Source organism: Parasteatoda tepidariorum, chromosome 8 (genome assembly GCF_043381705.1).
Source record: "Parasteatoda tepidariorum isolate YZ-2023 chromosome 8, CAS_Ptep_4.0, whole genome shotgun sequence".
NCBI classification, from domain to species: domain Eukaryota; kingdom Metazoa; phylum Arthropoda; class Arachnida; order Araneae; family Theridiidae; genus Parasteatoda; species Parasteatoda tepidariorum.
This window is the reverse complement of record NC_092211.1, coordinates 8,070,626-8,084,199: the sequence shown is the minus strand read 5'-3', so window position 1 is coordinate 8,084,199 and position 13,574 is coordinate 8,070,626. Positions and strand designations below refer to the sequence as shown.

Below are 13,574 nucleotides of genomic sequence, written 5' to 3'. Positions count from 1 at the left end.
TTTCCGAGCAATTTCTCAATTATTACCAAAGGGATTAATAAACAAATGGTTATGTAAATCACTATTTCAGTCATTTCTATGCCTTCCAAACATATAATGAATTTCAGAGTGATGAAGTTACTGAAATAATTCTTTGTAAAATGTAAAACAAAAAAAATTTTGTGATAAGTTTAAATTGTAAATAAAATGCATAATTTGCTTTAAAGTTACTAAATGGAATTCTAAGAAGCAAAGTAATTATTAATGAAATGAAATACACTTATCATTTTGTTGCATATTCATTTGCATTTTTCAACGTATAAATTCCTTATGTGTCTTACAATGCACAAAAAACTACGAACTTTTATCTTTATTATACATCTTAATTTTGAAATGAATGAAAAAAGGTTTTCAAAAATTTACTTTTTGAAACATTCCATGCATTTAATTTAAGATTTTATTGAACATACAGAAATGCTCACGAAATTTAATTAATAATTTATGCACAAATGAACATATCATGAACAACCAATATACACAATATGCATTTACATTTCATTAACAAATAATTTTATGTTTACTATATAATTCTTTTGTAATTAACAAAATTTTTATGAAATGAAATAGTGGTAAATGAACATAAGATTCATAAATATGAAATAAAAAAATTTTTGGTACTCCTTAAAATGTATAATATAAGTTAAATCTCAAATGTCATGACAATTTCATGAAACTAAAAATTTAAAATATCAGAAGTCTCTCTACTGAAATATTTAAACGTAACAGAAACTATTCTGTAGAGTCCCTGTGTGATTTCACCAGTTTAATGAGAACTAAAATCATAAAACATTCTTTTTCGTGCTGCTATCATTAGAGAAGCATTGAATAAGGTAATTATATTAGATGTTTTGGCTTTCAATTGATATTCTAAATTATGGTTTTTGCAAAATTCAGGGTTTAATATTTTAAACTTAATCAATAAATACAGATTCTTTTGAAAAAGGCAGAGTACATGGAAGCAGGTACAGTCTAAAATAGAAATCTCAATATAAATTTAATTATGATTTTGATATAATATTTTAAAATATACAGAAATTTAAATAACACAGAAATTTTTTTTAACAGAAAAATTTATTTCTACATTTGTTGTCTAAAAATATCTTATTCTTTTTTAAATATTAGGTATATGTAATATATATCCATTAATGTATTTTAACAAATGCTAAAGGGCTTACAATTCAAATAAATTATGTAATAAATATTATGTATATGCATATAACGCATAGATAAGATATGCATATTACACACAGATAGATTTTATAGATAAGTAACATATTTTAATTTTGAAATATGCTTTTAATCATGTACTTTATTTTTTCATGTATTTGGCTCATCTGTTCATCATAATTTTCCATAAAAAGTTACTATGTTAATTTATAAATTGATAATTTCAAAGAACAATTTGGTTCGATATCTGCAAAGAAAACTGATTAGAAATAATGCAATGGAAAAAAAAACAACTTTTGGGGTATTAAGATTAGTTTTTCAAGTGGGTCCAACCCAGAAAAACCCACTATATTTTTCAGCTCTGGGCCTACCGGTGCAAACCCTGATTAAGAGTAGAAATATTGGTTGTATTAATCTTTTTAAAGTAAATTTGCATTATTATATTAAAATTGCGGAATTATATTATAATCATAGAATTTCAAGTTAAAAATTTGAACAATTAAGTATTTTATGATTATTATTTAGATTAATGCATGACTTTCAGCATATTTTCTAAATTCTGTCAATTTTAAACAATATGCAATACAAAATGTAAAGAATTCTGAAATTTTTGTAAATGAAACAATACATTAAATGTCGCATTTTATATTGAAGTAACCAATACTTTTACTGCAAAAATTTTATTTGCTGCTTACCATATACTTTGTTTTAATTATTTTACAAAAAAATAAAATTTGATGCAGTACAAAAGATCACATTAAGCATAACTTAAGTGATTTTACAAAAACTGTATTTCACATTTGAGTTTTTCAAAAACTTAATTTGTCCTGCAGGTAGCAAAGATTTAAGCTCACATTCCTATTCACACAGTAAATCCAAATCAAATAGTAGAATATTTTTAATAACATGAATAACCAAAATCAAGAAAATTTCGACTTTCACCAGTAAATGTCAACTATCACATAGTTGCTTTGGTAAACGTTCAAATTTTTGTTACATCAGATTTGATATTAATTTATTTGCTGATAATACATTTATTCGATATTTTATCAATTCAATTTTGAATATCTACTGAGGATAGATTAGGAGAAACATTAGTGACAAGAGTACCTGTTAATGCATGCCGGGTAGTGGCACTTGACCTTAAAAAAAAATCAGTGTAGGGCATACCAAGCAAATGTATACCAGGAAGTGGCACTGAACCTGACAAAAAAACATTGATGTAGGGTATACCGGGCAGAGTAGACATAGTATATATTTCAGACATTTATCAGAGCGACTACATGATGGTCAACAATCACTAGTGAAAATCAAGAACCACTGATTTCGGCCATTCATAGTAACACATACACTTAATTAGCTTTAAAGAAACAAATCAAGTGAATTTTTTCAACTTTTAAATAAAATAAAATAATGGTTACAAAATTAGAGAAAGTGATACCAAGAGAAAAACGGGACAGAGGCTCTAACCCATAGTTAAAAAATATATATAATAACTATACTTACGTCCATTTTTGCTGCTCCAATGATACTTAAAATTCCCAACAGCACAGAAAATCCCATTGATATGAAAGGCCTAAAAATTGCAACACACACAATAAGTGAAATTTAATAAACACTCCTGTAAAAAGTTAAACTAGTAAAATAAAAAGGAAGACTTCTTACATTTTTAATAATTCTTCCTTTTTTAGATTCCTTATGCCTTCCTCAAATGGCAAACAACAAACGAGTAAGTTATTCTAAAATGTACACAGATAAACTCACTAGATGACACCTTAAATTACTAAGCATAACAAAAAGGAAAGTTAATGACACATTTTGTTTGCTCATATGAATAATATGACTGAAATAAACATTAAAAAGTTTTAATTTTAAAAAATGGAAGATTTTTGTCACGTGAAATTTATTGCTGAATATATGCACTTTAAAAAATAATGCATTTGAAAAAAAAAACACTTTTTTTTTTCCTTTAACGTGAGAGTAAAAACTTTTATTACATATAAATTTAAATTTTTTAGAATCTGAGTGTTTTAATTTTCCTTTAAGAAAATGAAATAAGTATACAATAAAGTAAGCTCATAAGAGGATTTTGCTACAGAAACGTCATTCAGTATTTTATTTGAATAACACACACAACAGATAGTTTTTTTTTGTTTACAGTTTCATGTTTGCTGATATCTAATTTGAGAATATAATCACAAAAAAGAAAGTCATATAAATTAAAATGATGCACTTATGTTATGAGTAAAATGTGCTTCTGCAAATTTTATATTTTTAAGTTGAGGCCAACTTGAAAAGTGAGAAAACAATGTGCTGAGCTGATAGCATATACTTTGTTGAGAGGATGTTTAGTGAATCGGTATTATTAATCTCTTTGGAAATAATTTTCACATTATAGAATAAATTTTTTCAAAGAGTATTTTCTTAAGTTGGAAGATTCTAAAATTATATTTGTTATAATTGTTTTGAATAAATAAAATTATAAAAATATCTCAGGTCTTAACGTTTGTCTGTTTGTTAGCATAACAAGACCTTTATACAGTCATGATATGGATTAACATAATTCTTTGAAAATATTAAAAATCCAGATTAAATATTGAAAGCATTATTTGCAGAGAAGTTTCAAAATATATTTTTATAGTATTAAAAATGTCACTCATTCTGAAAATTATTCTCTAATTCAAGAAGTAGTAAAAACCAAATATTCAAAATTTTGAGTTTACATTTTTTAAAATTGAGTTATTTATTTGATGCAAACATTTTAAAAACAGTAATTAGTAACAGTAAAATATCACAGAGAATAAGAAATTAGCATTAGTAAAAGAAAATTTATAATTGAAAAGATAAACAAGTAAAATCCTTTAACAAAATGAAAAAACAAGGAAATATTTTTCAAACAAAAATCAAACTTATTTTATTTTAAAGTAAGAAAATAAATATTTACCTGAGTGATGGATATAACTGGCCATAAAGTCTGTGTATTTATATGCAGTTCTACAAGAGGAAGTTGCATTAAGCCACTGCATTTATCTCTCCACTCTACAAACTGAAAGGGGAAAATATTAAGAAGATTTTTTTGAATTTCAAAAAGTACTAAAATTGCTAACAATAACTCGGCCTGTTATGTTACAATGTAAATTAAATCAGTATAAAACCTGAGATGAAAAGTTATTCTAGCTAACAATCTTACAATAAAAATAATAAAAACACTTGCAAATGACTTAATGTTTTAAGAAAATATAATTATAAAATATGTGTAACTTATGGTGAAATATTTCAATTTTTATTTTATTACAATAAAATGTATGCTAAAAGTTATTTTTTACCATTATAAATAATGAAAATACAAAATTGTTATAAATTAATAAAATGCTTATTTTTTAATCCAACTTTACATAAAATTAACATTTATAGCTTTCTTAAAAAGTATTTTTTTCAATCAGTGAAAATTGAATACAAGCATAGTTTAAATTCTTATAAAATATAGCTTAAATAAATAAAGCAATAGTTAAATAAATAAAGTGCAGCTTAAACTATTTAGCTTTTAATTTATAAGGTTTTCCCTGCATAATTTAAAGTTTCAAAATTTTAACACTCTACTTAAAAAAAAAAAAAACTTTAAGCAATTTTTAAACTTAATTCACATTATTAACAAATATTGGATTAAACTATAAGGATTGTGCTTTGATTCTAGATCAGCTACAAGTATCCCTGATTTATCCATAAATAACATAAAATTTCCAGAAATCAAATTGTTAACATGCTTCATATTATTAAAATAAGCAAAATACGAACTTACGTATGGCACATAATATTTTTCATTGAAATAAAATGAATTCAATTGATTATTGAAACAGAGGATGAGAGCAAAACAACTAAACAAGCTATACAAATTCCTAACATAGATCTAGCACATTTAGACATTAAATATCTTTTAATGTCTAAATGTAAACACAATATACTCTTCACAATATTCCTCTGCATCTGCCTACCTTTTATATGAGAACTTAACTACTCATGAACTAACCCATTCAAGAATTAAATTTCAAAACACATCTGGCCAACGCTGCTATTCTTATTGCTGCTATTTTTCGGCTTATTTTTTTTATTTCATAATATGTACATTGTATATAAAAACAAATTCATAACTGGACTAGATTTAGTCCTTGGACTGTGAATTCAATTGTCGGACTTAGAGCCAAATTTAAGATTATTAATGATAAAACGACATAAAATATTAATCAGTATGGTAAAGGTATTAAGAATAATTAATAAAAAGTTACACATTATATGGATGAAAAAAAAATAAAATAGAAAAAATTAGAATTTAGAACATTTGAATTTAAAGTATATCCTAGAGTAGAAACAAAGCGAGTGCTGCCAGATCCGGCAGACTAAATAAAGCTGAAAACAAAACATAAATACTTAAGTTAAAAGAAAATTTATTACTCACCTATTTTTTGGCACAAATAAAGAATGCAAAAATATAAAACTGGAGAATATATATATATCAGGGGTCTGTCTAGGTTTTTCTTAAAAGTACCTATTTTGTGAAAATTTTGACATAATTTGTGAAAAATTAAAAATTATATTAAAAAGTCAACACTAAAACATGGTAAAAATATAGATTTATCGTTTCTTAAGGGAGACAAAAATAAAATTTTAAGAAAAAGTATTTTGTGAAAATACCATTTTTCCTAAAGTTGAATTTGTGAAACTACCGTTTTACCTAAAATTGAATTTGTGAAGGTACCACTAAACGGTAGTAAATTCGGCCTGGACAGACCCCTGTATATATATATTTAAAAATTTATAATTTATTTTTCATTTTATTTATTTTTTAAAATCTAAAGAATCATGTCAATAAATATAATCAATAAATTAGTTCATTGAACGAGAGAAAATTTTTTTGAACTTTAAAGAAATCATTAATGCACACATCACAAAATGTGAAAAACTCTTGACTCCGCAATGTAACAGATCATTCTAGTTAAACTGCAGATTGGCTAAGTAATGTGCATATTAATAGCTTTTTAAGAGGTAACCGATAAACAAGGACAAAGTTACCTGTTTAGAGTCAGTTAACCCTAAAGTGACTAAAATATTGCTCGCAAAAGAAGAAACAGATGGTAGAGGTACATAGCTTCCTTCTTCTAATACTTTACACATTTTTTCAACAGTTGGAAAATGTCTAAAAAAAATCAAGCTTTTTAATTTTGTTGCACGTCAAAAAATGAAAAATGTAAGATAAGTATATTAAAAATTATAACACAGTTAAAAATCCTCATCTAAAGATCAGCATTCAATCATTAGGACAATTTTAATTATGATTCACATACAAATTAAATGCAATGCATGGCTTATTTAGGTATTTTAAAAAGTAACTGACTGTAATTGTTAAACTGATTTAGGGTTATATTAGAATATAACCTATAAATGAGTACTTATTGCACAGTTCTCTACAGGAGTATGAAAGGACATGGCGCGTTAAGTATTGAAAGGACACTCCCGTAACATCGTAAGTATTTATCAAAATGTGTAATATTAAATATGCTAAACAATGTTTCAATTATCCTTTCATGCTATTTTATGAGTATATTTCAAATGGTAATTATCTTTCATTATCAAAACAGAAAAATTTGAAGTTCATAGAAATAATTAAAGGTAATCTGAGAGCTCATTTATTTTTCAAAAAAAAGTAAACTATGAAAAAAAGTTAAATTAATAAACAACTTGAAAGCCTTTTTCTAGAAAATTATTAAACAATATACATTTAAAAGATGCATTTTTTTCTTTGAAAAATAGGCATTTATTTAAAAATTAGCTTTAGAATCACATAAAAAATTATTTATATCCCTCCCTTCGAAAAAAAAAACTTATAAAAAAATTTAACCAGTTGAGAATAATCCTAACCAGGGGAGATTTCTGTATCCTGATATGCTGCAGAATAATCCCCAAATCTTGGCAACTTCCAGGCAGAGGCTTGCAAGAAACTAAAAAAAAACATCCCATAAAGAGACCAACTCGAAAGGTAGGTATAACTCATAATTACTCCCAGGCAAACACCTACATGATTTTTTTTTTTTAAATTTGCAAGTTTAAAATCTATTTGGCACCTAGGTGATTGAAGTTGGGTATTCCCAACTTCAGCCCCCTTAACCAAGTATATGTACGCTTCAAATTTTTTTAAATTTGATTTTAAAAAATGCCCTAAAATTCATACTGAATTAGACTTTTTGTTAGTATATTAAAAAATAAATAAGTAACCTCGTATGGCAAAGTTATTCAAAAAGATCTGTAAAAACAATGCTGAGGTTTAGCGATTGAAATGAGTAGGGTTCAATCCGAATTTTTTTTAATTTTCAAAATAATCTTAATTTTTTTAACGGCTTATTCCTGCGAAAATTAGAATAATTTTGAATCAACCTTTCAACTCAATGGCAGATTTAATGAATAAATACAATAGGAGCTTTTAACATAAAACTCAGGTGGGCTTGATCAAAATGTACATAAATTTTTTATTTTACCTGAGAAAGAAGGTATAACAAAAAAAAGAGAGAAAACACTCACCTATAAAATAATACATTACCATAGTCTTCTTTACACATACTCAATACCCAAAGAGCTCTGACGCTCATATTGTAGAACCCGTTCAAAATTTCTATGTGTTTATAAAAAATATTGTGCAAAGTTAAGATCAAATCAAATGAATGAATGAGAACTTATGATATGAATAAAAGTATTATTTTGAAAATTAGCTTATAGCTTTCTACTTTTCAGTTCTTACTATCTTCCTTCATTGAGCAAGCTATAAGCTTGATTTATGACTGATAAATATAACCACGTTTACCGGTAAATATCAATCGAATTCAATTATTCTAGTTTCTTGCTGAATGAAAAAATTTAATATTAGTCTTGTTAGAGATCATGAATTTGAATGCACTTTTTCTAAAACGAACAGTATTTCATAAACTATTTCGTCACTGCTGCTCAAAAAAAGTAGTTTTGGGCATTGAAACAAGTTGTGATGATACTGCAGCAGCTGTTATCGATGAGACAGGAAAAATTCTTGGACACAAATGCGAATCCCAGATGAAGATACATTTGGAGTAATACAAAATTCATAGTTTTTTTTTTCCTGCCTCCATTCTTCTCCATGAATATAAGTTCAAATATATGAAACTGCTGTTTCGATCTTTAAATGTCTATTCCCATTTTTTTCCTGTTTTTTTTTTTTTTTAGCGGAACCCGACTTTATAAATAATACATATGAAACAAAGTAAGACTACTACCTAATTGCATTTCGAGCTTAATCCTAGTATATGCTACACGGTAAATATAGTGATGCTTGATTAGGATGATGAAGTTTGTAATTTGTAGTTGTAGGCTTCGCATCTATTTTTTTATGACACTTGTAATTGCGATGATCGCAAAAATGAGGAGATTGTATTAGAAAAGGATATTTGACATTGGGATGATGTATAAGACTGATTTCTAACTGTGCAGATGGGGTAAAGTGGGTATATGTTAGCGCCGCGACAGAATCGCGGTGACATTGTCGCAGAACATTACAGAGTTCTTGCAGAAAGATTTTTGTTCTAAAAATAAAAAAAAAGTCACTTTTCTTTTTGACAGAAATTTTCGAAAAATTATCATATTCGAATGTATTATTAATATTCGAATCGGGTAATATTTGAATTGCATTTGGACAATCACTTTTTGATGCGCTGAATTCACGCTAATAGTATCGTAAATCGATGTAATGTTTCGATTGTATTGTTGGCAGTTATTGATATTTATTTTAACGTGGATTTTAAATATCCCGATATATTTTAAACAATGTGGAAAATTTTAATCGTGCATTTGAGTATTTACTTTATTAGTCAATAATTTATCAAATTTTTGGCATTGTTAGTAACTTCTCCATAGTATTTAAATCCAATATTTTTTTATTTGATATTATTTATTACAACCTAATTTCGAAGCGAAACACACAGTAGAGATGTCCGATTCATCGTCAATTTTTTTTTTCGGCAATTACTGCTACGGATATCATGATTAAAATTTTTTTATTGTGATTATTACTTACAAAATGGGAAGAAGGAAATAATTTGTGCATCTCCCTCCCCCAACGAAATGCGAGAATATCACCCATACTTACTTACTTATCCTCTACGTGCCATTGGGCACTTAAGGCCTCTAGCATATCCCTCCAACGCCTCCTGTCTCTAGCAATAGATCTTGCCACCTCCCAGCCAGATATTCTACATTCTTTTAATTTGCCGAAAAACATGCGCTGGATGGTAAGTCTGGGTCTTCCTCTTGTTCTTTTACCATCAGGGGCCCGTGTAAGCGCAACAGATATAATTTTTTCTTTGAGCATTCTAAGGATATATGTCCGAGCCAACTCCATCTTTGTTTTTTAATTTCATCTTCTATTGTTTTTATTTTATCCCTCTTTTATAGATTTTGACTTGATACTTTATAAGGCCAGAAAATTTTAAAAATAAATCTTAAACATTTGTTTTGAAAGGTTTCTAATTTTTGTATTTCAATCTTAGTCTGTTTCCAGGTTTCTGCGCCTTATAATAGTACTGCTCTAACAATACCTTTGTAAACAACTATTTTTGTCTTTATTTCAATATTTGACTCTCTTCAAAATTTATGTTATCCCTTAAAACATGTTCTTGCTTTGATTATTCTCTGTCTAATATCTTCACTACTTCCACCTTTTTTTATCTGCAATAGAACCTAAATAGCTTAATGACTCTATGTCATCTATTTCGTGATTTTTGATTTTAATTTTGTCATTTTAGTTTTGATTTATTCTCATTACTTTAGTTTTCTTCTTGTTTATGAATAAACCTACACTATTTGAATATTTGTTGAATTTGTCTGTTTTAAGCTGGAAGTCTGTACATTTGGATGAAATAAGTGTGATGTCATCAGCAAAATCAAGGTCTTCTAAAGTAGTTGTGAAATTTCACCTTATTCCCCTTTTTTCTTCTTTCAAGCTGTTTCGCATAATCCAGTCTATCACGAGTATAAATAAAAATCCTGATAAAACACATCCCTGTCTCATGCCAGTTTTTACCAAAAAGAATTCAGTTAATTCTCCATTTACTTCTATGCATGCTTTGCTGTTATCATACATATCTTTGATTATGTTAATATATTTCTCTGGTATATTATAAAGTGATAAAATTTCTCTCTCTTAACTGAATCAAAGGCTTTACTGAAATCAATAAAGTTTAAATATAAAGAGGTGTTAAATTCTAAGCTTTGCTCAATGATATTTCTAAGTGTGAAGATTTGCTGCATTGTTCCACTTCCACTGCGGAAACCTGCTTGTTCTTCTCTTAAAATTCCATAAATNCATTCGTTGGTGCATACACTTGAATAATTGATAGTTTAATGTATTTTGAATAAAATCGTGGTCTTAAAATTCTTTCACTGATTAATTCCCATTCCAAATGACTCTTCGCTGTTTCTTTATTAATGATTAGCGCCACACCTCTTTCGTGCTTTTCTTCAGCTCCTGAGTACAAAATGTTTTGTTCATTTCCAGTTTTAGCATGCCAAAACCTGTCCATCTTAGTTCTGATATTCCCAAGATATCCAATTAGTATCTATCCATTTCCATTGACACCTGTCTGCTTTTTCCACATTGGTACATAGTTCTTACATTCCAAGCACCAATTCGTAACTTGTATTTAGGTTTCATCAATGACTTCTTCCGCATTGAAGGTTCCAAATGGTTTTCCCTTCGACACTTCATAGGCATGATTTCCTCATTCCAGGTTAGATAACTGTCATTTGGGATTTCACAAGTCATTGCTTCCGCCAAGAGAATTTGTCCCGATATGCTTTTGGTTTCTGTAGTCAGGGATGTTTTACGGGGTAGAGGGACTAGCCCTACGCCCAACCCTCCTTCTTCATCCAGGCTTGGGACTGGCGCACGGAATAGCCGAAGCTATTCATGTGGCGGAGTTATATCACCCATCATATTAGAATAAAATATTATTACGTGTTTCATTAAAAAAAAATTACATAGTTATTTAAGTAAACACACCACTTTTGTTATTTTAAATTATATATGTTTGTCATTATTAAAAATATCTTGTAAAAAGATATTAGTGCAGGAGAGTTTTATCGCAGATGGTTTGAAAAAGTTCTGCCTCAGGGATGTTAAGAAACATCTATTTACTCCCTTTAAATTGAGATGATTTGTTTAATATTTTTAGAGACATTTTTATTTCAGTTTTAGAAACTGATTAAAAATTTAATGTTTACAAACTATCTGTTCATGATCAACTTAAGTTTATTTGTTCATGATCAACTTAAGTTTATTTGTTCATGATCAACTAGCTAGTTTAAGCTGTTGATGAACTTTCTTTTAATATCATTAAAAACTGGAAAAAACTATTAAATTTAGTTCAGACTGGTAGAGTACACTGGTAGACTGGGAAATATGAAGAACAAATCTAATAGAAATTAAAGAATAAATTTCAAAATTCTATTTATTATGAATTGTTTTCTGAGGTGGGGGCTTAGCTAAGTCTTGTATGATAGGGATATTTTTTTACTTCTGTGATGCCTTAACATATCTAATGCTCAAAATTTTCTAATGAAATAGTTAAAAAATAATTTACTTGTTTGACTACAGAGGAGATTTCTGTATCGTGATCTGTGGCAGAATAATTGTCAAGTCTTGGCAACTTCTGGACAGCGGCTCGCAAGAAACTAACCAAAAACATCACAGATCAGGACCAACTCGAAGGGTATAACTCGTAGTCACTCCCACATGGGGATATTTCCATATTGTGGTCTATCTCGCTAACTACAATCGCCAAGGTGCCAAATAGACTTTAAAACTTTCAAATTTTTTGAAGAAAAAAAACATGTAGATGTTAGCCCAGGGGGGTGGTTAAGAGTTGGTCCCTTTCTGTGATGTTATGTTTTAGTTTCTGGTAGGCTACTGCACGGAAGTTTCCAAGACTTGGCAATTATTCTGCCGCAGGTAACAATACAAAAATCTCCCCCCCCCCAGACAAACATCTCTCTCTCTATATATATATTTTTAAAGAAAATTTGCAAGTTTATAAACTATTTGGCACCTTGGCGATTGAAGTTGGTGCAACAGATCACGATAAGGAAATATCCCCTGATTACAGCCCTACATATTGATTGCAACACTGAAAACAAAATTTCTATTGAATTTCATCATTGAAAGTGAAGATTGATGGGGGAAATAACAATATTGCATATTATACAATCAAAGTTACCGAAATAGTATAATGGTTAAACTTAGTCAGTGTATTTAAAGGTATACATGAGTTTTCACACAAATTTCTGCCTTCAAATTTCAGTTTTTTCATGGAAAACAGTTTCCTTGACAAAATAAATATATCTGTGCCCAAAAGAAAATCAATTTTGGAAGGTATTCCTAACCGTTGTTGAGCAGTTGACCTGATTTTGGGTTTACAACTACTAATGCTCAACTCTTTGACCTTGTCATTTTGAACCCAATCCAGAAGACAAAGGAAATTCTGGGTGAAGTATTGAGATAAATTTGCCTTCGTGGTGCACTTTTTGATAGAACTAACCTGCACTTTGATAGAACTAACCTGCACTTGCAAGGAGAGGAAAACCTTTGAAGTGACAAGCCATCTCTGGGATTCGAACCTGATTCACCTCATTGTAGAACACTCTGTCCCCTGAACCACCCTGGAAAATTAATTGTAAAAAAATACATACCCATAAGTTTTATTACTTACACCAAATTTAGAATGTTGTTCATTAAAATAATTTTTTTCATTCCCTTACAGGAATGGTGGTGTAATACCTCATATTGCTGTTCACTTTCATCGGGAAAATATCGAAAGTGTGGTATCTTCTTCATTAGCAAAAAGTGGACTTTCTTTAGAAGTAAGTTTCTTTGCTTAATTGTATGTATAATTTCAATCATAGGCGTAATGAGATGTTTGTAGATTTCTTTTCAGAGAATTCTNTAATGATTCGACAGGGTGCGTAGTGTTTGTAAAAAGTACTTAAAAGTGCTTTTTTGGGGATTTCGTTTTTAAAAGCTTTTAAAGGTGCTTTTTTCAGCTGGCGTTTATAAAAAGTGCTTTTTTCCGAATAATTTCTTTTCTCCTTTCAGTGATATCTTGTGGATCCCATGCATTTCACGAAAAGTGGGAAGTTTGCTATGTAATCATTCACGTGGACTTCATGTCGTATACACGTTATGACTTGCGCATGCGCGCACGCTTGAAACCGAAACCGGAGTGCTCCAGTTCGGATAGAGAATATCAGATCCTTATGGAATGTTTTTCTTTTTAATTTATTTTAAGTTAATGATGTTAATG

At 28.6% G+C, this 13,574-nt stretch overlaps 2 protein-coding genes and 1 long non-coding RNA gene across 4 annotated transcripts in view; 2 read left to right on the top strand and 1 right to left on the bottom strand.

Moving 5' to 3' along the window:
- LOC107454615 (AP-5 complex subunit mu-1) overlaps window positions 1-7,931 on the bottom strand; it is a 30,185-nt gene extending 22,254 nt beyond the window's left edge. For both annotated transcript variants that reach the window (XM_043051159.2, XM_043051161.2), the window contains exons 1-5: window positions 7,777-7,931; window positions 6,274-6,397; window positions 4,151-4,252; window positions 2,872-2,945; window positions 2,713-2,782 (exon numbers count right to left, since the gene is read on the bottom strand). In XM_043051159.2, the coding sequence (XP_042907093.1) occupies window positions 2,713-2,782; window positions 2,872-2,945; window positions 4,151-4,252; window positions 6,274-6,397; window positions 7,777-7,844 (438 nt within the window). In that variant the 5' untranslated portion in view covers window positions 7,845-7,931. The remainder of the gene's footprint in view (window positions 1-2,712; window positions 2,783-2,871; window positions 2,946-4,150; window positions 4,253-6,273; window positions 6,398-7,776) is intronic.
- The window catches only part of LOC139426217 (uncharacterized), a 189,318-nt gene that overhangs the window by 153,718 nt on the left and 22,026 nt on the right, over window positions 1-13,574 (top strand). The window lies entirely within an intron of this gene.
- The window catches only part of LOC107454618 (Threonyl-carbamoyl synthesis 4), a 27,556-nt gene continuing 22,026 nt past the window's right edge, over window positions 8,045-13,574 (top strand). The window contains exons 1-2 of the mRNA XM_016071864.3: window positions 8,045-8,315; window positions 13,035-13,134. Coding sequence (XP_015927350.2) covers window positions 8,134-8,315; window positions 13,035-13,134 — 282 coding nt within the window. The 5' untranslated portion in view covers window positions 8,045-8,133. The remainder of the gene's footprint in view (window positions 8,316-13,034; window positions 13,135-13,574) is intronic.